The sequence below is a fragment of the Telmatherina bonti genome (genome assembly GCF_933228915.1).
Source record: "Telmatherina bonti genome assembly, chromosome: 23".
Taxonomy (NCBI): Eukaryota; Metazoa; Chordata; class Actinopteri; order Atheriniformes; family Telmatherinidae; genus Telmatherina; species Telmatherina bonti.
In genome coordinates this window covers 12,268,920-12,291,598 of record NC_136632.1, presented here as the reverse complement: position 1 = coordinate 12,291,598, position 22,679 = coordinate 12,268,920, and the positions used below count along the sequence as shown (strand labels likewise).

The following is a 22,679-nucleotide window of genomic DNA, read 5'->3' as shown; positions in this document are numbered from 1 at the left end:
ACTACACCCATAGGGCTGTAGTGGTGCACCCCTAACCGTCCATTGCAAGAATCCTGCAGACCAGGCAGGCAAAGCCCCCAATGTGAGGATCCCCATGAGGAAAACTAAATCATGAAGGTCTAAAAATTAATACTGACAAACTAAATCCCATCAGAAAACAAGCACTTTCATGTTGATGGAAATGTTTGTCCTGTTATCTGTTTGTAGCAGTTCAGAGGTTGCCAGTTCTGCCCCTAATTAGAAATATATGTTTAAAAACGGAAAATAATAATTAGTTTTCACCGAGTTTTAGATTATTCTCTAAATAAATATTTAGTCTCTGTCAACATTTCTTTGAAATGAAAACAATTAATTTAATTTGCCTTAAAATCCTGCTTTTAATCTGCATGTTTTTGCTTCATTTTTGTGCCATTGACATAAACAGCTACATAATGAAAATATGAGAATGACACATATAGGCAAGGCAAGTTTATTTTTATAGCAACTTTCATGTACAGGACTATCCAAAGTGCTTTACATGAAACATTAAAAGCATTACAGATGGAGTCAAAAAGCATAAAAGACAACACAAATAACAAAATCACAATAAAATACCGTGTTGTAGTTGTTAGACAATCGCAAATACACTATTCAACATCCATGATTTTCATTTTTAAGGAAGAAAGTAGCTCACACGGTAGAAAGGGAACTCCATGACTGTCAGAAACGGCTCATAAGCACTCGAGCTCGGACGTTTGACTCAGATGTTGGAGTAAAAGTCTGTTCTGCTGAAAATGTGCAGTCAGGTAAAACTGATGCCTGAGGGGAAGCTGACTGAGGCAGACACCTGATCACAGATAAGTCTGCGTGCTCACATGCACTCGTGTTCCCAGCGGCTGCAGATAAAATCACAAACTAGTGCACGAGCTGTGTTCATTACTCATAGCACTCGAAAGATACAGGTGTATGTTCTGTCGGCAAGCTTCCATTTTCCTCCCTTTCTCACCCACACACGCGATCTACATGCGACTGCTACCTGCCAGACCACCCACTGAATATGACTATTGTTGATTCTTTTTTTTTCTTTCATTTATTTGGGTCTCAAATATGTTTGTGTTTTACGCAATGACTTTGTCACAGTTGTGTCTTCCGTCATGCTTCCTTCTGTGTGTAATCATGCGCTGCAGGACGGATTCATAACTCCTCACAAAACCTCATCAAACCGTGACTCATTCTGATCTCTACATCATCACATCCTTGCTCTGTGTTTCCCACACACACAGACAAACTCAGGATCGCACATGGAAGCACACACACACACACACACACAAACAAAAGGAAAAACAGGTGTGGAAGCACATCCACACACACTGCCTGCTTGCACGCCTTTCCAGCCAAGCACATCAGTGGATCTAGTCCACTGGTGAACAACATCTGTTGTGACAGGAGATGTAAGCCTCAGGTACACACAGAGGAATTAAAGATCCCTGAGAAGAAGAAGAAGTGAGATTCTTCCAATCTTGGCTTTTGTTTCTGTCAGTGTGGGTTGCGAATGACACTCTCGGGGTTACTTTATCTTTCTGGTGATCTTTCTTTGTCAATCTTTACTCAACTTTCAGGCCTTTTATTTAGACTTTGTCTCAGTCCTGCGAGCTTGCAGAAAGAGTTTGAACTCCTTGAGATGTTTAGGTTTAGTTGAGCATGTAGTACATACATATATACTGTACATAAATGTCCTTGTCTGACTCAAACAGCTGCATTTTAATTAGCCAAGGTTAAATGCTGATAAGGAAAAACTTAGTTTCAAACAGTGTGTCGTGTTTATCTGATTGTGCTGGAAATGATGTGATGGCAGCTTTTAATGCTTGCTGGTTAAATGTGTTTAATGTCTGAGTTGTTCTTTCACAACTCCATATGGTGTTTCTGTGTATGTCATCACGACATGGCTTAATTTTACTACATGTAATATTTATTGGGTCATGCTGGACCAAACAAACCTCTGCAGATACGTAGCTTGAGCCTGGAACCTGCATACTTTCTTAGTTGCAGCTTGAATTGCTCACATGGTCACAAAAGCAAATCAACTTTGTTATATTTTCTCATATATTATTTGTAAATAAGTCAGAATTATGAAAGTTATCTTTTAAAGGAGAGCTATTATGCATTTTGTGTAACAGATATTTTGTAACTGTACTTTATACCTGAATATTGTGTCCTACATAAGCTCAACTACATGTATGCAGAAAACTGAATGATTGCAAAGTATAGAAGTTATTAAATGTGGGTCCAGATTGGTACAAAATACAGATACACAACAAATGCAGGCAGAGCAATGGTGTTAGGGCCTTTAAAACTCTTATTTCTTATTTCTTGTCTTATTGGGAAAATTTATATCTAAAAAAAAGTACTGGAAACTGCAATTTGTAATTTGTTCGTTCTTTATAACTTTTATTGAACGAAGAAAAGTCAAAAAATGATTTTCATTGTCCTTACTTAGTTCATTATGTGTGCCAAATATAAGCAGATGCTAAATTTGATGCACAGAGGAAACCACTTGTACCAACACATTTACCATTTAGCCTTCCCTTTATTTACACTTTTCATTTTGTTAGGGATTTGACTTCACTACGTGAGTTTTGCATAAGAAGCTGCATCCTTTCCTGCTAAATATCGTTGTATTTGCTCAACTATCTGTTATTGTTACAGATTTCTCCAAGTGCACCAAGTGTTTTCAGTAGGAGATGGAAATCAAGTGCTCAGACTGTGTCAATGAGGCCACCCTGTTGTGCAGAATGAGGTCAGACATTGTCCTGCTGGAATAACTAATTACCTTCTGAGGAAAAAAAGAAAAAAAAAGTCTGCCTTATGTTAGCAAATGGCTTCCTTAATTTTTGATAAACACCTCTCCACTTATGGTACATTACATGTACGATAAATGTGGAATTCACACGTCTCTCTGTATGATCAAACACCAGCTTTTGCCCCTGTCTCTCATGACAGGCTGCATAGTCTTTCTTATGTATTGTACAGAGTGCCTCACTCTTACCTGTATATCAGAGTTTCAGTTTACATCCCAGGAAGCCACAGGGGATTGTTTTCAGTGAAAATAGCTTTCCAAGGTACTTTTAACCCCATGTGACTATTCTGACTATAATGGCATGGCAATTTCTCATTCAGGGCTGCCCTAAAGATCAAACATCTTACACAAAGTTTTCAGCCTTAGTCTTGAAAAGACCCATTGTCCTCCATGATCCATGAGTCTTAAAATAATATTTTACACTTTAAAGATGCATTCTGTAACTTAACCTTAAAAATCTTCTTGACTTGTTTGATGACACAGTGACTTCTATCAGGTGCATTTCTAGAGCCTCTGCTCTTCAGCAGCCTCCCGAGGCTGAAAAACCATACTATACAACTTTTTCATCTGTGACGTGACGTTTTGCTTTGCAGTAAAATAAGAAACCGGCTGTTTTGAACACACACCATTGTTGATTCAGCAAAGAAGCACAAGCAGATTAAAAAAAAAGAAAGGGACAAAACAAGAATCATTGTAACATTGTCTTTTGCTGGCTGGAGAGAGCTAACGGGTCAGGTAGGATGCAAGATGGAAGCCTAATTAGCCATCGATAGGGAATGCATAATGGAAAAAATGGCAGAAGTTTTGCAGTGTGTCTTTAAATGACCTTCTTTGCAATGTTATACTATACTTTTTTTTAACCTTATTGATGATTTTCTGAGATTGACACAAATCAAAGACTTTATCTCAGCCCGGGAAAAAAAAAAAAAAAGGTGGTGGTGCTGTTATACCTGTGACACCCTTACTTGTTTCCAATCCTCCCTAATGCATTTGTTAAAGTAGAAACTTGCTCCATCATTTTATACAGTTTTCTCTCTTTGTGTGTGTGTGTGTGTGTTCTCTGACAACTTTTATTCAGTGTACTGCTTTCACCACACCACACACAAGAAAAATGTGAGGCATATCTTTAGGTGCAGTTATCCAAAATGGTCACCATGGTGAGAACTGTGCTTACGAATGTATATTGGGTCCCAACTCTGAGAGAAAAAAAAAAAAAAAAGTTCTCACACTCTGGCTTTTAACTCTGCAAGCTACTTTTACTGATGTGCCAGATTACCGAGACCAGTTTCTTTTGCTGCTGCTTCATAAAGACTATGATTTCCTTCCTAATAGGCAAAAACATCCAAGATAATCAAATGCCTACCCCCCCTCACAGGGGGCTTTAAATTTCCCTAGTTTAACTTAAATAATTAATACGTTACAGACTTTTATTAATTGGGAATTTATCTTCTAAAAACTACTAAGCGATCATTTTCGTCTTTGCTTTCTGAACTTGCAGTGCTTTTCTTACTCAGCAAAACTAGCGCTTTTGAAGATGCAAAATCTCTATCCCACGCCAGTGATGGGATCTGCTCGGCTGCGATGTACACTACCGTTTCAGGAGTTAATTACATCCTGACTTTGCTCAGCATGCATTTAGTCTTGCGTACAAACACTTGTTCGCTCGCTGCAAATAGACCATACCCTAACGAGGTCGATGGGGAAGGGAAGTTATTAGGCTCACAGGCTGAATAAACTCTTCCCTCCCCTGTGAAAAGGCTTTAGGGCTGAACAGACTGATAGATGGAGACAAACACAGACGGAGAGCCTGATGGACAATTAGAGATGGACAGGGGTGGACACACAGATCACAGACAGAGCTTGACGGCTCGCTGCAGGGAAAGCTTTCACTAGGTGAGATAAAGCGTCATTTACCTGCAGTGAAATGATCCTTTTTCTTTGGTATTCTGTGGAGGACACAGTTATCCAACTGCTCCCCGTGTGAATGTGCACAAATGTGATGCTGTTGTCTGATTTATGAGATGCAGTCTTGCTAAACAGAGCAAGACTTAGATGCTTTGGGATAAACCTCATCTGTGTGAGATGTCTAAATGAAACCATTGGGATGTATTAGTGTCTCTGCACACATCACAAGTACATGCATATTCACACGTTCTCCATGATTAGGGGGCATGTGTATCATTTTATCTGCATAACTGTTCCTGTATTCTTACTGCAGAAATAAACTTCAGATGCTTGCAAGTTAAATAAACTTGCAAAGTGATAAAGTTCAAGTTAAGACCATAAACTGATTTAATTCAACCCTGCTTCTCGCCCGGTGGTTGCTGGGATACACTTAGGCTTCCTGCGAACCTGAATTGAAAATGAAAAATACTTTATTAATCCCCAAAGGGAAATTCAATATTTTTTTTATCAATAAATTCAATAATAAAAACATTTAAAAAAATAAAAAAATTCAATATTTTTTTATTCAATATTTTTAGAATTGTACTACAATCCATTAATAAAATGGATAGATGGTGGGTGTTTGTATGAAGAAAAAAAAAAGTCAAAATAACCCTTAAACACACCTCATCAGCTGCAAGAAACTATCTCAAGGTTTTGATCTGGTCGTCACATCTCCCATATAGGTGATCAGTTTAAAAAAAAAAAAAAAAGCATAGCATGTATGATTGCTTCAAATCCCACCAAAGCAAGACACTGTCTGCAGGAAGGCTCAGTGGAACGCGAGCAACATAAAAGGCTCTCGGCTCTGTACAAACTGTGATGCATGCCATCGTCAGTTCTGCTAACCAAGGACAAGTTTCTCGCCTCACTTCTTTTCTCCCTTTTCTTAAAATGACACAATAACAATCCTCAAAAATAAAAATTTTTTAAAAAAAAGTGTTTTCCTTAATCACCAATAGGAAATGACTCCATGTTTTTAAAAAGGGCTCTCTTTTGGTTGCCACTATAATTATGTCACTTGAATAAGATCTTATCAGACTGTTATCCAGAAATGTCTTCTGTCTTTGTGTTGTCTCTGGCAAATCAGGGTTTATCTATCTTGACTCATTCCTAAATATTGACGAGTGAAGATTAAATGCTATAAAAAAGGTAACAAACGATGACATATGCTATGAAAATACCACCCCCTCCCCTCACAATTTTGATTAGATTTTACCTGGATTTTATAGAGACCACTAAGGGTTGATTGAAATGTTTAAAGGGAGATGACATCCTGCAAAGAGATCTATACAGCTGCCGTTTTTATGACTTGGTCAAATTTATTACTACACCACTACCCTGAGTGTGTGAGGCTAGGGATATCTCTGTAAAAATGTGCAGCAATGTCAGGTTTTCATGCATATTTGTGCACTTCTGTGTCTGCATTAATCTTTGACTGCACACCCATATCTGAATATGGTCACTCATCCTGTATGCACATGTACGGATTGATCTATAATGTTGTGTGAGGCTGGAAAAGAACAAGTTCTGCTCCACTGATGTGACATGAGAACAGCTGCACCCTTCCGGCTACCAAGTCTCATATTTTTCCCCAGCCCTCTTGTCACATTTTCCAACCTCATCTTGTCTTTTCCGATTTTATTTACATGAATACAATAACACATTCCTGCTACAGTCACACCAACAAGACATTCGGTCAAGTGAAAATTAGAGAATAAAGAAAGAAAAGGAGCAAGACGACAAAAGGAAATGAAAAAGAAATGGAGACGTGAAGAGTTAGAGAGCAAAGCTGGGCCATGCCAGGGCAATGATTCAGCAAAATATGAATAATGACTAATAAATAATTTATTGCTGAGTGTACTATCAGGAGTAATATATATCAGTAATAATGTAGAGATGTAATATATTGTAAATTAGCCACATATGTCAGTGGAATCGCATTATTCATGAAAAGTGATGCTCTGCTGCAAATTGCTCTTTATGGAACAGAAAACATTCTGGCTGTTGTCTGACAGCAGCTTTGAGGAGGGAATGAAATGTAGAGGAAAGAAGGGGCATAGGAGGGCATAAACGGGATCAACAAGAATCTCAGGGTCAGAGAGATTATCATATTTTTGCAACTTCAACCTCATTAGTGATAGCATCTTTGCACTTGAGATCCTACAGAGCTACTTTCTTATTTATTATAAAAAGTCTGAGATATTGTGCAGACCACACTGAACTAGGCAAAATAGCATAGCAGCGTTGATTTGTTTTTTTTACAAACATTACCAGTCATGGAACTGTGAAGATGTGTCCGTGCTTCTAAGAAGAATTTCACTAAGAAAAGCCTGTTAAGGTTAGAAATAAGTGTGACTTAAGGCAGGGGCGCCAAAGTTTGGTGCTTAAAATCTACCATCCTTCAACGATTGGATGCGAACGTTGTCTAACAAGCCTGAGTCAAATGAAAGGCATGTAACTAAGTTCAAGTTTATTCATACAACACGTTTCTTTGCTACGGCAGCTGCCACGAGTGCTGAACAATGAAACAACAAACACTGCTCAATAAAAATGAATCAAATCTAGAATAAAAGTAAAAGGCCACCGCAGAGCTGGAGGATTTGCAGATGAAGGGATTCAGCGATTTGATTCCGGTTTGCTGGACAAGGGTTGCATCTAGAAGTTGCAGGATTGCAGATCTCCAGAACCAGACTTGGTTCTCCTCTGACTCAACGCATTTAAAAGAGCTTCAGATTGATGTGAAGCACTCGGAGATCTGTTGCTGTCTACTTGCTTCTCTTGCCATTTTGGAGCTTTGTCTTGTTTCTGTTTTATCCGTGTGTATTCTGCGAGCTGTACTTCCTGTTTCCTGCTCCTGATCTTTAATTGTCACACCTGTTTCTTGTCGTGTGATCAGCCCCTCTGAACATGCTCCAGGTTTTCCTTTAGGTGTTCTGGGTTTGTTGCTGTTGTTGCTAATCATCAGCTAGTTCAGGCTCTTCTTCAGGTCTTAATGTTTCAGTTTTCATAGTTTGCTCTTTTCTTGTTTCAGTTCCCACAGCTCCACCTCCTGTAGTGTTTTATGTTTAATTAAACCATCTCTCTACCTTCATTCATCTCCATAAGTCCTCAATTCAGGACCTTCTACATCATCTGCGGCATTCGATCCATGACAAAATGACTACAATCTTTTCTCTTTTTTTTTTTTTTTTTTTTTTAGCTCCTTATTATTTATGTAATTGTTTTTAGTTAAAGATCTTTATTTTTTTGTTTATTCCTTTGTTTAAGGAGTGATAAATGTTTTTTCCACCACTGCGGAAGTTTGCCATAGTGACAGCAAAATGATAGTCAGCAGAAATGGTCTCTGAATAATGAGGAGTTCCACTGTTATTAACTTTTATTGAAACATTTTTATTTACTTGTTCAGTTCTTCAGGCGTTTTTGGACAGTCCCTTTCACACAAAATGTCAAGCTGATTGAAGTTTTCTTCATTTCATAGCCCCAGATGCTGGGGTTTTAAACTGAACCCATGCCATTCCCATATTGGCACAAACTGCAGCTTGGTCAACAGTGCCTGAAGCCAGTTGTCATTGCACAAGGAACTGCTCTACGGCTGCAATAAGCCACTTATCTTCCTGAGGTGCATGCTGCAGTGAAAAGCAATGTGAAAACATTATTCTATAAAGTTTATGTTATCAAAAATTAACACAGTCTTTGGTAAGAGGATAGGAAAGGGAGGGAGAGAAGGGGGAGATAAACACCTGAACCCAAACTGTTGACTCATGTTTGATCCCAGACATAAAAACTTCCGTTTGATTGCTTTATTTTTACATCCAGTCTTCATTTATATAGTTTTTCTGTTCTGCAACGATACTTTGTTAAGCCATTAAAGTGTTAAGAGTTGGAAAAACTGATTAGTTACATGTTCAAACACACAGCAAAATATTTTTTCATTCTATCCAGAAAGTTTCAACTGTGTTTTCCATGTTACCACAGCGATGTTCCCAGTATTTCCAAGACAACATGTAATTTACTTAGTCTACCTTGCAAATACCTACTAATGTTATAGAACATGTTGATGGAAAACGTTCAAGGCTGCAAATTACAAGTAGATATTCAGTAAACACTTACAGTTTCTCTGAATAGTTGCCAAAGCAACTTAAGTTTGAAGCAATGCTGTACTCCAGTAGCAGATCATACACCAACACCAAGAAAGCCAATTTTACCATAATAGTAGGTTGTTTTCATTACAACAAAGTCATTTAATGTTGTTTGAATCTCCAAAACAAATATATATATATATATATTTATATATATGATGAAACATGATGAAACACACGGTACAAACCCTGGGTTATATTTGTGTAAACTCTCACACATACTTGTACGTAATGAATTGCTATCTGTGCAGCATTGTGTTGACAGAACCCCAGGCTTCCGCGCCGTCTTGTCAAAATATGAAGACAACATTCTCTGTCTTATGCTCATTTCCTGTTCTCTTTGATCAATTATTCATTTCTTCTTAGGCGATTAGCCTCAAAGTTAACTCTAAGCCAGAGTAGGGTTAGAGTAGGACATGTGGGGGTTTGCATGAGTTGGTGGGACACTTTTACACTGTAAAGCAAAATCATATTAAAGCATGTTCTTTCATAAGGACATATAAATGTATAGACATGAAGTAGTGTGTAGGCAGCATCTTCTGTCAACTCTGTAATGTGGTTCAAACAACTATGATAGATGGGAGAGAGGCTAATTTTGCAGCCTTCATGTACATATATTCATCTGTTCCTGATGGGAGTTTTAATTTTTCCTGAGATATATCAACACATTTCCTCCTTGTAAATGAACAAAAACCACATAAAATGAGCAAACGGGTAGAAAGAAGAAAAGAAGATAGATGCCACGCATTAAAAAGTACTTTCAGGTGATGAGCTTCATAAAGGGTTTTTTTTTTTTTTTTTTTTTTCCAAATTGGTGTTTAATTAAGGAGCTTGTTGAAATCATTAATTTGTCTGTCATCTGTGCTGCAATCAATCACTGTATGTGTAGAATCTGTATGACACACTGGTCCATGAAGGCATCCATCAAAGCACTTAGCCGTTCTTGCTTTAGTCTCACCTCACTGATTTCATTTAATGGCTTATGTTTATGTTGGGTACAGCGCTGGCTTTGCTGTAGCAGATGAGTGAAGCAGACGTTTTTAGTGGTTTTGCTCCTTGTGAATGAGAAGTAACTGGAACTGGCTGGTGTGGAAGTGTTGCTTTTAAACCAGGAAGGACTCCTATAACCTGTTAAACAGTTTTGGTGCTGAAATCTGACCAGGCAATGGTCACAAATGTGAGTCAAGATGGTCCTGAAGTGTGTTTTCAAAGCCATGCTACCCCTCCAAGATCCAGATGTTGATCAGAGCTCATTCGTTTTAGATTATGGATTAGATTAAATTCATTTTTAAATCTGTTTTTTCTCTTTTGCTTTTATTCTGTTATTGTTTCTGATTATCTTAGAGTTATTTCAGAGTTTTTATATATACATATATCTATATACACACACACACACACACACACACACACACACACACACACACACACACACACACATATATATATATATATATATATATATATATATATATATATATATATATATATATATATATATATATATATATATATACATACATACACACACTTGCACACTAGCACTTTGGTTGGCTGTTGGCTTTTAAAATGTGCTATATAAATAAAGCTTACTTATTAGTTTACTTACTTATTTCTGAAAATGATCCTGATTATTCTCCATATAACATTTAAATACTAAACCTTCTATGTAGCCATGTGACCTGATCTGTTGTGTTAACATAGGTTGTTGCAATATAAAAGTTATTTTGATATTTGTAAGTTTTGGCTAGCAACAACTGCAATTTGCAGGTGTTTCCAATCCAGTTCTGGTAAAATCTCATCAGCTGGACGATAACTAACAAGACATGTGGCTTACGCAGGGTAGCCGTGTAGCATTATTTTGGGGTACTTGCAGCGGAGAATTTGCCATGGCTTTTGGAAGCCTTTCTCCCTCATTTCCTCTTTAATTTACTGTAATACTCTGAAATCCTCTCATTTTTTTGTCCCACACTGCGCCATCTTCACCACAAATGAACTGGTCACATGACCCCCTGACATCCAGGGACACATAAATGCGGAAAAAAAACTTTTACTGTTACAATTTTGCGTTATACTTTGATATCAAAACATCTGAAAAACCACCTCATGAGACCGTAAAAACTTTTTAGTGATATCTGAGAGTTTATTTCAAAATGTAAGTGTTTTTTTTTTCTTTTTTTCCTGATATGTAGTTTTTCCTCAATTCTAGGTGTCATGGAAACGCAGCTACAGGGGTGTATTATCTATCAGTTCTATCTATATAAGTTCTTCCTCTTGCAGACATCTATATGTTGCCGCTTGGCATTTTGATCATGATGGAAAGAAAATGAGCCGGCTTTAAATCTGTCTGCTGCTTCAGCACCATGGACAGGGCCATTGACTTCCCAAACACAGGACAGCAATAGACTCTGACTTGTACAAATCTCGGTCCAATAAAGAATCAATGCTCCAGGCAGACTAACATATTTGACTCAACACTCCTTCTCTGCTACGAGGGGATTGAAGGGTCTGGCATCCCCCTCAAATCATTGACTGGTAGCTTTATTAGAAAATACACCAGTCGTCTAAAACATTATTACCATCAGCCTTGTATTGACTGGGATGTCCTTTAGCAACCAAAGGAGCTGTCAGAGAGTGGAGAGTTTGGGGGCTGGGTGAATACTTTGGGCTCATTATCATGTATTTTGAAACTTTTCTAAGCAGTTTTCAGATGGTACAATGCTGATAAAACATCTTGCTGCAAAGGTAAGGGGCAAATGTCCAAGTAGTATCAATTTAAACACCGTGATGCAGCTTTTTGCTGCAGAACGTTGCACTGGAACCAGGTTAACAGGCTGGAAGAATGTGAATTTCATAACATCTGTTACATATTTAAAGCAGCAATGTTGTGACCCCCCCCCCCCCTTTTTTTTTTTTTTTTTTTTAAGCTCACACAATTCTTTGAGTTCATACTGGAATGTCTGTGATATACTTCAATAAAAGAAAAGACCTTAGAGCAACCCCTTTTCCTTCCATTAATTTACACTTCTGTTCATATAGATCAATTTGGAGGTATGAAGTGACAAACAGCTCCGCTCCACCACTTTCTTCCTCAGGGTCTGACTCCTTTTGAAATCTGTAGTACTTAATAACCCTGGAAAAAGTTATTATGACATGAGAGAGGTTGCTACTGTAAATAATCTGAGTGCTCAGACCTCTTACTTTTTTGCAGTTTGATCAGTGACAGCTGGCAGGTGATTGATCTCTCTCTTAGCTGCCGTCTAGCTGCAAACCATGCGTTGAACTGGTCCAAGTTGTTCAAACATGCAGAGCAGAATAAAAGCTGCTGGCTGGCTAATAACGCCACTAAGAGCTGACATTATAATTCCTCCAACACATCTTGGCTCCATAGAGCCTAGACATCAACGTAGATTCATTCCTTTGAGTTTTAAGCTTTTTTTTTAGTGACATTTATTATTGTATTCAGTCAGAGACTTAAAACACTGGTAGAAACTGGTATATAGTCATTTATTTTTTGTGTTAGTTGTATAACTGATGAAGAGATTGCAAATGCAGCATCATCTTAGGCTGCATATAAATTTACACTGTAATCCGAACATTTCAGTGAATGTTGCAATTTCAGACAAATGGGACCAAATGTCATGTTTTTATTTTGTTTTTTTGTTTGTTTTTCTTTATATCTAACTCTCTAAAACTCCCGAACATGCTCTAAAACTAATTTATCCATAGTCTGTTCCTTATTTTATTTAGATTTTGAGACTTGTTGCTGACTTTTTAAATTATTAAGAAAAAACTCTAACAGTACCTGCACATAGAAATCATATTAGCAATTTATTCCCCGTGTATAATATGAACCAGTAACTTATTGCTCAAAATTCCCTTTTCATTTCAAGCCTTGAGATTAAATCGTTGACTTTCATCTTCAGTCATCCTGCTGTTCTTTCAGAGTGAGCCATACAGTTATCACCCCTGCACCGGTGCTGAAGTGGTAAGTTAGAAGATGCAAGTGGGTTTTCATGCAGCTTTAGAAGCATTTCAAGAGCTCTTTTTAGATGTTAAAACCAAAATATTTGATATTGTACAACAATGGAAAATATTTAAAAAAAATATGTCTTAAAATACCTTTAAAGCACTTTGACTCAGTGTTACAGAGCTGTTGGTTTACATGTTATGCCACAATGGTGTCATTTATTACAGCAGGTGTCAGTATAAAAACACAGCAGATTATCTTAATTTGATATAAAACTTTCATCATGAAAACACATTTTGAACTTTTTTTTTTTTTCCCTGTGGCCTTTCTGAAGCAGCACCCAGATGAGAAATGCATTTGTACAGATCTAAATGGATCACAGCAGCCAGCCGGCATTCCTATGCAACAAGAACAAATAATCAACCACAAAATGCGAAAAACGACTCGCAGGCAGATATGGAGATGATTGCCTCTTCAAGCAGCTTTTGCTTTGCTGAACTTTTATGAGACATGAAAGCTACTTTTCATCTGTACTTCTGCCTCTCAGTGTTTTCAGCTTTTTTTTTCTCTTCCTCCCTCTGAATTTTAGTGCAAATCCTCTCTAACTAAGCAGCCAACCAACCAAAGCTGCCGGTGGTCTCCGATGTCATTAACAGAAAGCAGAAAGGCTGAATTTAATTTAGCAGCTGCTGGCTGGAAAATGGAGGAGAGTTTAATGCATACAAGACTGACAGCCTGCATATCAACATATAAACATTTTGTTCATCACTGTACTGCCTCCATCTCAAGCTGAAATCCCATTTATCTCCTCTGCAGTCCTCTCAGAAGTGCACCATAATGAATATTAGCATCACTGTGTTCAACACTGGAGCAAAGCTTTATTTTTAGTTTGCACCTGCACGGATCATTTTCAGAAACAAAATAAATGGGTTCCGTTGACGTCACAAGCTGGAGACTCTGCATGGACAGATTCAACAAAGCTGCATTGTACTAGACTCCTCTCTCACACACACACCCTTTGCTCCAGTTTCAACACCTGACGCAACCCCAGGAAACAGACACAGTAGTGTCTTTCCAGTTAGCGCTACTCATAACAGTAACAGTCGTTTAGCTGTCTCAGGGCAGGATTGCATTTTCTTGCGATATGCTGATTAATGATGCATCATGTCATTTCACGTCTTATAAGAGCAGCAGAGAGAAATTCTCATTATTGTATGGCAGCTTGATCTATGGCTCAAAGTACAATACTTTGTTCTGCCGCTCCCCCCACGAATGGAAATTTGCACAAATGCTGAATGCAAACAAGCGTGAGTTCATATTATCTTCTAGAGAAAAAAAGAAGCCTTCAGCTTAAAAAAAAAAACAAAACACGCAATTTATTGAGAAATGTCTACCTGGAGAAATCCTGTTTGATTCATGAACTTTTAACCTTCATGTTTCTCTGAGTTATTGCATTTAGTTTGTTATATTCAGACTTTTTATTTTGTCTTTTTAAGTTTTCAAGCTTCATTTGCACATTTGATGTGTTAAATAAAACACCTAATCAGTAAATTTTGGGAAAATTAGCTCTGTGGTTATGATAGAACACTGGACAGACAGCATAGGGGGTTTTGGTAGCGAGACAGAATGTGTTAGAACACATTTTATTCTACTTTAGATGGTACAATAAAGCAATTCCCCTGATGTTTAAATCCATGTTGTCATTGCCTCTGTTGTTATTTCCTCAATGAGCCTGAGTGACAGAGTTACACTGTATTACCATTTAAATAGTTTTGGGGCTTTGACCCCTTAAGCACAAGTTGCAGCATCCTCTGATGCTCTGGGAGAGTTGCAGTAGATGAGTCACATTATCAGCCATTGTTTGTGTGGGTGCATGTACAGAGCATATGCACTTGCATATGCACATATTTATAATATTGTAACTGGGCTAAAGTCTGGTGCTACAGCATCACTCATATTTAAATATTTAGGAGCTTTATAAGAAAAAAAACAGGGCTATGTTGTGTAAAATCATAAAAAGACCAGCATATATACAGCTGGCTTGATTAGCTGAGCAAATCAAATGTTTTTCAATCACATTCACATGTTTATTTGAATCCTTTTGCATAAAAGTCACATTACTGTAACATACATGGACAAATAAGGGCAACATGGAAAAATACTTTACGTGTTTGGACTCTTCTATCAAATAGACGTTAAAAAGCACCGGTGGAGAAATGCTTCCTGCAGTTTCTCCTCACATCACCAGCATCTGGCTGAATGTATGTTTTGTACAACAAAACAAAACAACAAAAGCCCAACAACAAGAAGTATTTACTGTGTGTAAAGGTTCTTATGAGCTAAACAGGGAAATCTAATTTGTGCAAAAGTATTAACTGTGCTGATCCTCTTGCTGATGCAGAGGACTCGGCAACATTGAACTACACTGAAGTTTCTGGACCAAGTCGTGTCTGATGGCGGTTATGGTCATGTTCATTTTTTTTTCATTTTCCAAATTTCCCTACAAGATGGAAGGTTTCCTCATGCGAGAATTAAACTTTTCACCAGTCCGCCGCTGTCCAGTCTTTGCACCAGAAAATTCTGCAGTTCTTTGTCCAAAAGGCTTGGACGTGCTTCTACCCACCCCCTGGGAGTCTTGTGCAAGTTCTGCTGTTCTGGCGACCCAGTTTGGTAGCTGACTTCTAGGAGATGATCTTGGAAGTTGGTGGACATTTCTGGATGTCGTTACACCTTCTGTACCACAGATGAATGTTTCTGCTTGAACTTTTCAGGAACCAGCACATATTTCTTTACAGCTTTTATTTTGAAAAGAGACAATGCTGACAGAGGGTTTTAACATTGGTTTTACGAAGCGGTCATGTGACTTTGGCTGGCGTGTGATAGCTCCTATTTTGCCCTTAGCTGCCGCCATGACACTAACACTGCTTTTATGGACAGTGGATTGACTTTAGTGCAACGGAAAATTGACGATCCTTGCAAACATCTGCCATGTCAATTCTTATCAATAATGTTTTACTGGTTTCACATTAAATAACTTAGTCTAGCTTCAATGACCTTTTGGGTCGTCTGTATTTCCTCCACTGCGGTTCACTTGAGCTGATCTGAAACGATGACAGGACATGTTTCCAGCATCTCAGAGTGGAAACAGCTGCTCAATTTGTCATGGTTTTGAAACCTAATTTCATATAATTGACAATAGTTTAAATGATTGACATTTGGTTTTGTCACTAATAATCCGTTTTTCTATAATCTGACAAAGGCTGAACAGAGATTTATTTATGCTACATTCAGATTTTAAAAAGAAACCCCAAACACAGGCTGACATGCTGTTTCAAGGCCCTTTCTGATTACAAGTTTTAATCTTGTTTCAATAGTTTTGTTGCCTCTTTGTTGCACCACCCACTCAAATTTAATTCTAGTGGACGGCATGAGTGTTTGGGTCCTATTCGTCTCCCCATGGACTCATACTTGTTGATCCTCTTTTGGATGTTTTTTTTCATGTGTTTTGTAGCTGTTAAATCTGTTTGATCCCATTTGATGTTGGTTTTTGTGACAGTTTTTGTATTTTACTGACATTTTGTTCAGTCTACTGCTTCTCCATTCAGTCTGCTCTCATTTATTTTTTTTTCTCTTTAACATAACAGAACTGTGATTGAAAAAATATCACCTTTTGTGCAAGCATATTAGTTTGGCCAGCCTTGTGCATGTAAAAGAAGCTTCCTCAAGGTAAATTGCGTTCATCGTTGCCGTTTTATTATGCAGTTTACTTTAAATTAAGTCAAAAGTAATGTGTAAAAAATGTATGAAGTCAGTAATGCTTGGGTACATGCATTGCCTCATATTGACTTACAACAAGTGAATTTAATCAAATGAACAATAATGACAACACTGCTAATTCTATTTGGGCCAAGTCATGGAGGATTTTATGTGCCACTTTATATAACGTTCTGTGAAAAAACTTGTCATTGTGATGGATACCGAAATATTTCTTTCATGAAAACTTCATTATATAGCTTCATTATATAACAGATGATGCATTGAAGCATTGACTGCATAACCATAACTATAAGAAATATCAGTGAAAGATTGATTCACTTCATTGATCTGTAGCTCCATCTGTGTCTATAGCTGACACACCTGACTCACAAACAAGATGTTTGCATTTTTTTTTTTTTTTTTTTTTTTTTTTTTTTATACAGTAGTTGAGTGTGAAATTTACACCATCGTGTTGGGAAACATCTGCTATAGGATAAGTTATAAACTATGTTAATAGGCACCTGGCTAAACCATCATGCAGTTAGTCATTTAGCCCATTGCATTAACTTCAATCTGCTCAACTTTTCTAACAGTGTTTGTTTCCATAGTAACACACAGCAGCTTGTCAAGTACAACCCTCAGCCCACATTGCTGAGCAGTGCTTTCATTTGGCTTCAGCAGCATCAGTCCCATTTTTAATGCTGTTGTTTGAGGTCTTAGTTCTACTGTTTGACATGTACAAGTCATGTACGGCAGCCTGTTAGTATCAAATTCAGGAGCAATAATCAAAAGAGCTACAGCTTAACATTATGATTACACAGAAACACAACGACAGAACCAAAAATACAGAAACATTTTTCAAGACATTAAAAACAAGAATAATTAACAAAATACATTTCAAGCTATCTTAAGCTTAACAGTTTTACTTTAAAATGTTTTTGTATTATATATATATATTTATATATATATATATATATATATATATATATATATATATATATATATATATATATATATATATATATATATATATATATATATACACTACTCACAAAAAGTTAGGGATATTTGGCTTTCAGGTGAAATTTATGGAAAATGCAATATGTTCATGCTACAGTGATATAATATCATAAAAGTAAGACATTTAAGTAGAAGGATGCACTACTGAATTCCTCATCTCAAAAAATTCATTCAACACAAAAGGTAACAACAATGGTAGTTACACCACAACAAAAAATTTGAACGTCTCAATATCTCGTCATGTGCCCTTGAGCATCAATTACAGCTTGACAACGACGTCTCATGCTGTTCACAAGGCAACTTATTGCCTGCTGAGGCATGGCATCCCACTCTTCTTGAAGGGCAGCCCTCAGGTCATTGAGGTTCTGGGGTGCAGGGTATCAAGCCTCTACACGACGGCTCAGCTGATCCCACAGGTTTTCAATGGGATTCAGGTCTGGAGAGAGTGCAGGCCGTTCCATTTGAGGTACACCAGTCTCCAACAGCCGTTCCCTGATGATGCGGCCTCGATGAGCAGGAGCATTGTCGTCCATGAAGATGAAATTAGGCCTGTGCCGTTCATGTAGGGGCACAATCACTGGATTAATGATGTTATTCAGGTAGTATGGGCTTGTCACTGTACCATTCACAAAGTGTAGGGCAGTTCTGTACCAAGTGGACACCCCTGCCCACACTGTAACACCGCCACCACCAAAAGCTGGCCTGGTGACAGCAGTGGCTGATGCATAGCGCTCTCCCTGACGTCTCCAACATCGTTGCCGGCCATCATTTCTGCTCAGTGTGAATCGACTTTCATCAGAGAACAGCACTGAGGCCCACTGGTTCCTCGTCCAGCGTAAATGCTCCCTGGCCCATGCAAGACGATGATGCCTGTGCCTGGTGGTGTGGTCAGGTACCCGTGCAGGTCGTCTAGCACGCAGACCACGCTGATGGAAACGGTTTCGAATGGTCTGACGTGACACTTGGGTGCCTCTCACCTCTCTTAAACGTGCCTGGAGTTGAGTGGCATTCATCATCCCGTTTCTCAGGGCAGTGTTCACAATGTAGCGGTCATCAGCACGGGATGTGGCCAAAGGACGTCCACTTCTAGGCCTTTCTGTGACTCTTCCAGTCTCTCCATATCTCTGTTGCAACCTGCTGATGACACTCTGTGACACTCCAAGCTCAGTGGCCACTTCTGTCTGAGAACATCCTGTTTGAAGCATCGCAATGGCAAGGGACTGTTGTTCCATTGTTAGGTGTCGTCTTGGTCTCATGATGTCAAAATGTGAACAGCATGATGAGGACAACTGTTTAAACACCAGCTCTAATTGAACCAGGACATTTATTGGTCAATTCAAGGATCACACACCTGCCGTGATTTTTGCCATTAAGCTCCTTGTTAGAGAACAGCAACTTGTGCAAAATTTATTGAAACATTTAATAGTTGGACATGTGCATTTAAAAGCTTAGAGAAGACCACATTAAGTTCACCTGTACAGGTTTTAATGCATTTTAGGCTTGTTGTGAAATTTCACCCAAAGCTGAATATCCCTAACTTTTTGTGAATAGTGTATGTATGTATATATATATATATATATATATATATATATATATATATATATATATATATATATATATATATATATATATTATTATTAAGATGTTTTTTTTTAAATGAAATAAAAACAATAAGAAAAAAGCTTAACAGTTTTACAAAACATGTCAATAGAAAAAGTACAACTAAAACAAGACTACAGTTAACAAAACATGAGAACAATGCAGAAACCGCAACAACTCAACAACAAAAACTCATCTTAAAAAAAAAACAATATAGTTTAGTTTTGCACCTCAGCTCAAAATGTATTTACACAGAATTGTTTACACCTATTTTTTTTTTCAATCAGAATCAAAGAAAAGAACAGCAGGGAGGAATATTAAGCAGAAAAACTGACTCCATATGATTTGTTTGCATCTGGCAGGAAATAAAGATGACTGCATACAGATTTAGCTGCAAGTTTAAACTGGGCTCATCTCCAGATGTTGATGGGAAAAGCTCTTTTTCAGGGACTGCTGAAGTGTGAGTGTGTGGAAATTTGAATGCTGGTCAAAAGTGCATACTTTTGCATCTCAGCAACGGTTAGTGGAATTTCTTCAGCTGGTTTTCTTGTTGGCTCGCCTTGATGAGCAACAGCAGCAACAAGTTACTTCCTCATGTCTGCTTCACAGTAACAAATCAATAAGTTTTGACTCCCAGTTTGCATCTAATGCCTTAAGCAGGTCATTGTTCGCAAAGGCATATTTATCAAACGGTGGCCTTCTTGATCACCTCTGCAATGTGTCCACACAAAAAAATCAATATTGCATCGCATGCATTCAACCTACTTTAGCCGGTAACGTTCAACTGGCTTTAATATTTTTAGAAGCTGATGCGAGGAAAAGTGTGCAAATGTGGCGCTCAGGTGAAGAAAGTATTCTGTCACGCACAGCAGAGGAAAAACTGTCAATCTTCTGGAGAAGCTACAGCCGAAAGAAGAGTTGCACTTTGATTGGAGTCGCTCACACACACCGCGGTGCTTATCTTTCCCACCACACATGCAGCTCTGACAGCCAACTTCCTGTTGGTGGCTCCTGCACAAATATAGGCATGCATACAAAGCAGCAGACAGCCCTCTGTAACAGTGGATTGGATTTCATCCTGGAGACCTCATTAATTCCTTATGGGTGCTCATATTGATTGAAGGCGCCTCTGGTCTTGTTAATTCAACTTGGCCCAGATGGGTTCGGATTCAGTCTGAGTCGCCCGAAGGTGACTGCCACTCGTATGAAATGGGTGAAGAGAGACGCAGTAAAGCGAGGACGGGAGGCAAAGGAGAGGATTTTAAAGAGAGGAGATATGAGAGAATGAGGTGGAAGTGAAACATAAAGCAATCACAACAACGAAAGCGCCTTCTTTCTGAACTTTCTGATGAAAAACCGGGAAAATGAATGTTGCACTCAGTCGCTGATTTCCATCTTAATGCATCAAAGAGGTTTTATTTTCACTGGCTCCTTCTTCATTAGCTCATTATGCTAATGAGTTATTGCATAAAAGCCTCAATAAATCGCAATTGACAGGCTATTTGTGTGTTTGTTTTTCTTTGTGAGTGCATGTGCAGTGCTTAGTGTGTCAGTGGGAGATACAGGGATTGGGTGAGTGCGTGCCTTCGAGTTATGTTATGCACGTTAACGTGCAGGCCAAATGCAAATATGAAAATATTCTTCCCTCAACGTTACTTTACAGTAATTAATTAGGTTTCAGAAATAAGATAAGCTAAGGGAAATGACTGAAGAAGAACTAAATGATTCTAATTGCTAAATAAAGAACAAATGTAGGAAATAGTTTTTAAGATGTAGTAAAAACAAATGCTCATGGACAGCTGCTTTGCAACAAGGTTATAAAAGAGGATTTTTTTTTTCTCAGTCCCTTTTCAAACACTTTTCTGACTTGGCATCATACACAGAAATGCCATTATCAGACGTTCAGAGGATGTTAGGAAGGAACATGTTGTTCCTCCTCCTGTAACTCTGCTACCAGGGCGAGAATGGACTGTAAGGCGGTATTTGTCATTGCTGATGGGAGTGCTCTGCTGCCTGTCCACTGGTCAAGCTGTCTTGCACATTTTCATCTCTCTTTCGCTGTCTTTCTTTACTCTTTTTTTTTTTTTTTTTAAACCTGAAGGAAGTGTGTTGCTGCTTTTTATTTTTATGCCTTACTTGTCCTTTTTTTTGTCCCCGTCTGTCCTTTTTCCCACTTTTGGCACAACTTTTCCCCACCACAGCTAAATTGTTTACACTCCTAAACTTCCTTGTTGTCCACTCTGGATGGAGTTTTCTGTGTCGATCGTGATAAAGAATCCTTATCTTCATATGCTCGGGGATCTTATGCCTTTACTTTTCTTGTGTCTCTAACAGGTTTAGAAAAAGTTGGCCGGGATTCCAGTTACGAGCAAGAAGGGAAAGTTCAGTTTGTGATGGATGCGGTCTATGCCATGGCACACGCTCTGCATCGCATGCACCGAGAGCTCTGCTATGGTTACCCGGGCCTCTGTCCACGGATGGCCAGCAACATCGATGGCAAAGAGCTGCTCAGCCACATTCGCGCCGTCAACTTCACCGGTGAGTTTGTTTGTGGCTTTCAAACATATCACTGCAAACATTCTGCAATTCAAGATCGATATAGGTGCAAATGTGCTTAAATGGTTGCAAAAAACCCCCAGGAACACATTGAGATGCATGCAAACACACACAGAAAACACACTTCCTCATTAAGGAAAGCCAGTTTCTTGACCCATAAACTACTCACCTCAACCCACTCTTTATGTTTCTACTCTCTCAAATACGGTCCGTCTGCCATCAGTGCTTCGAGTCGGAGCACAGATTGGGAAAAATAAAACTCTGCATTTAAAGTCAAGGAAATTATAAGCCTATAGATCAAAGTTTTGTTTGGTTTTCGTTGCAGGCACCACCTTTCTTAACAATGCATGTGTATTGTCTGAGAAATCGTTTATATTCTTTTAAAATCAACTATATTTATGGGGGAATAAAGAGAGGGAAAGACTTATGAGATAATGAACAGCACCGTCCAATGCAGAGCACAGTGCAAAACTCAGAGCATAGATCTTATACCGCTTTTTCTGTCAGGGCTCGGCTGTAATGAAACACGTTTCCACAGACTTCCAAAGTCAGTGTGTTCTTAAAGTTGCTTCTGAAAACTCACTTTTACTAGAATCCCTGTTAGAAATAAGTTCATCATATAAGGTTTCTTTTTTTTTTACTTTGTTTATTCATAATAAGGAGACTCTTAAGGTTTTAAAAACCTCTACAAGAATGACCAGATCAACATTTTTTTCCATCATTTGTTCAGACTGAGTCAAAATTATTGCTCCTTTAAAATGAGATATTGTAAACTTAGTCATCAGTACTTTCCTTTTGTTTTTTAACACACAAACACACTGCTTCAGGAATTCAGAGATACACTAGAGTGAATTAGAGA

General features: G+C 38.2%; 1 protein-coding gene across 1 annotated transcript in view; it reads left to right on the top strand.

Moving 5' to 3' along the window:
* Nucleotides 1–22,679, top strand: part of grm8a (glutamate receptor, metabotropic 8a) — a gene marked incomplete at both ends in the record, with an annotated part of 304,303 nt that overhangs the window by 216,113 nt on the left and 65,511 nt on the right. Inside the window, one exon of the mRNA XM_079263525.1 lies at nucleotides 21,599–21,802. Coding sequence (XP_079119651.1) covers nucleotides 21,599–21,802 — 204 coding nt within the window. The remainder of the gene's footprint in view (nucleotides 1–21,598; nucleotides 21,803–22,679) is intronic.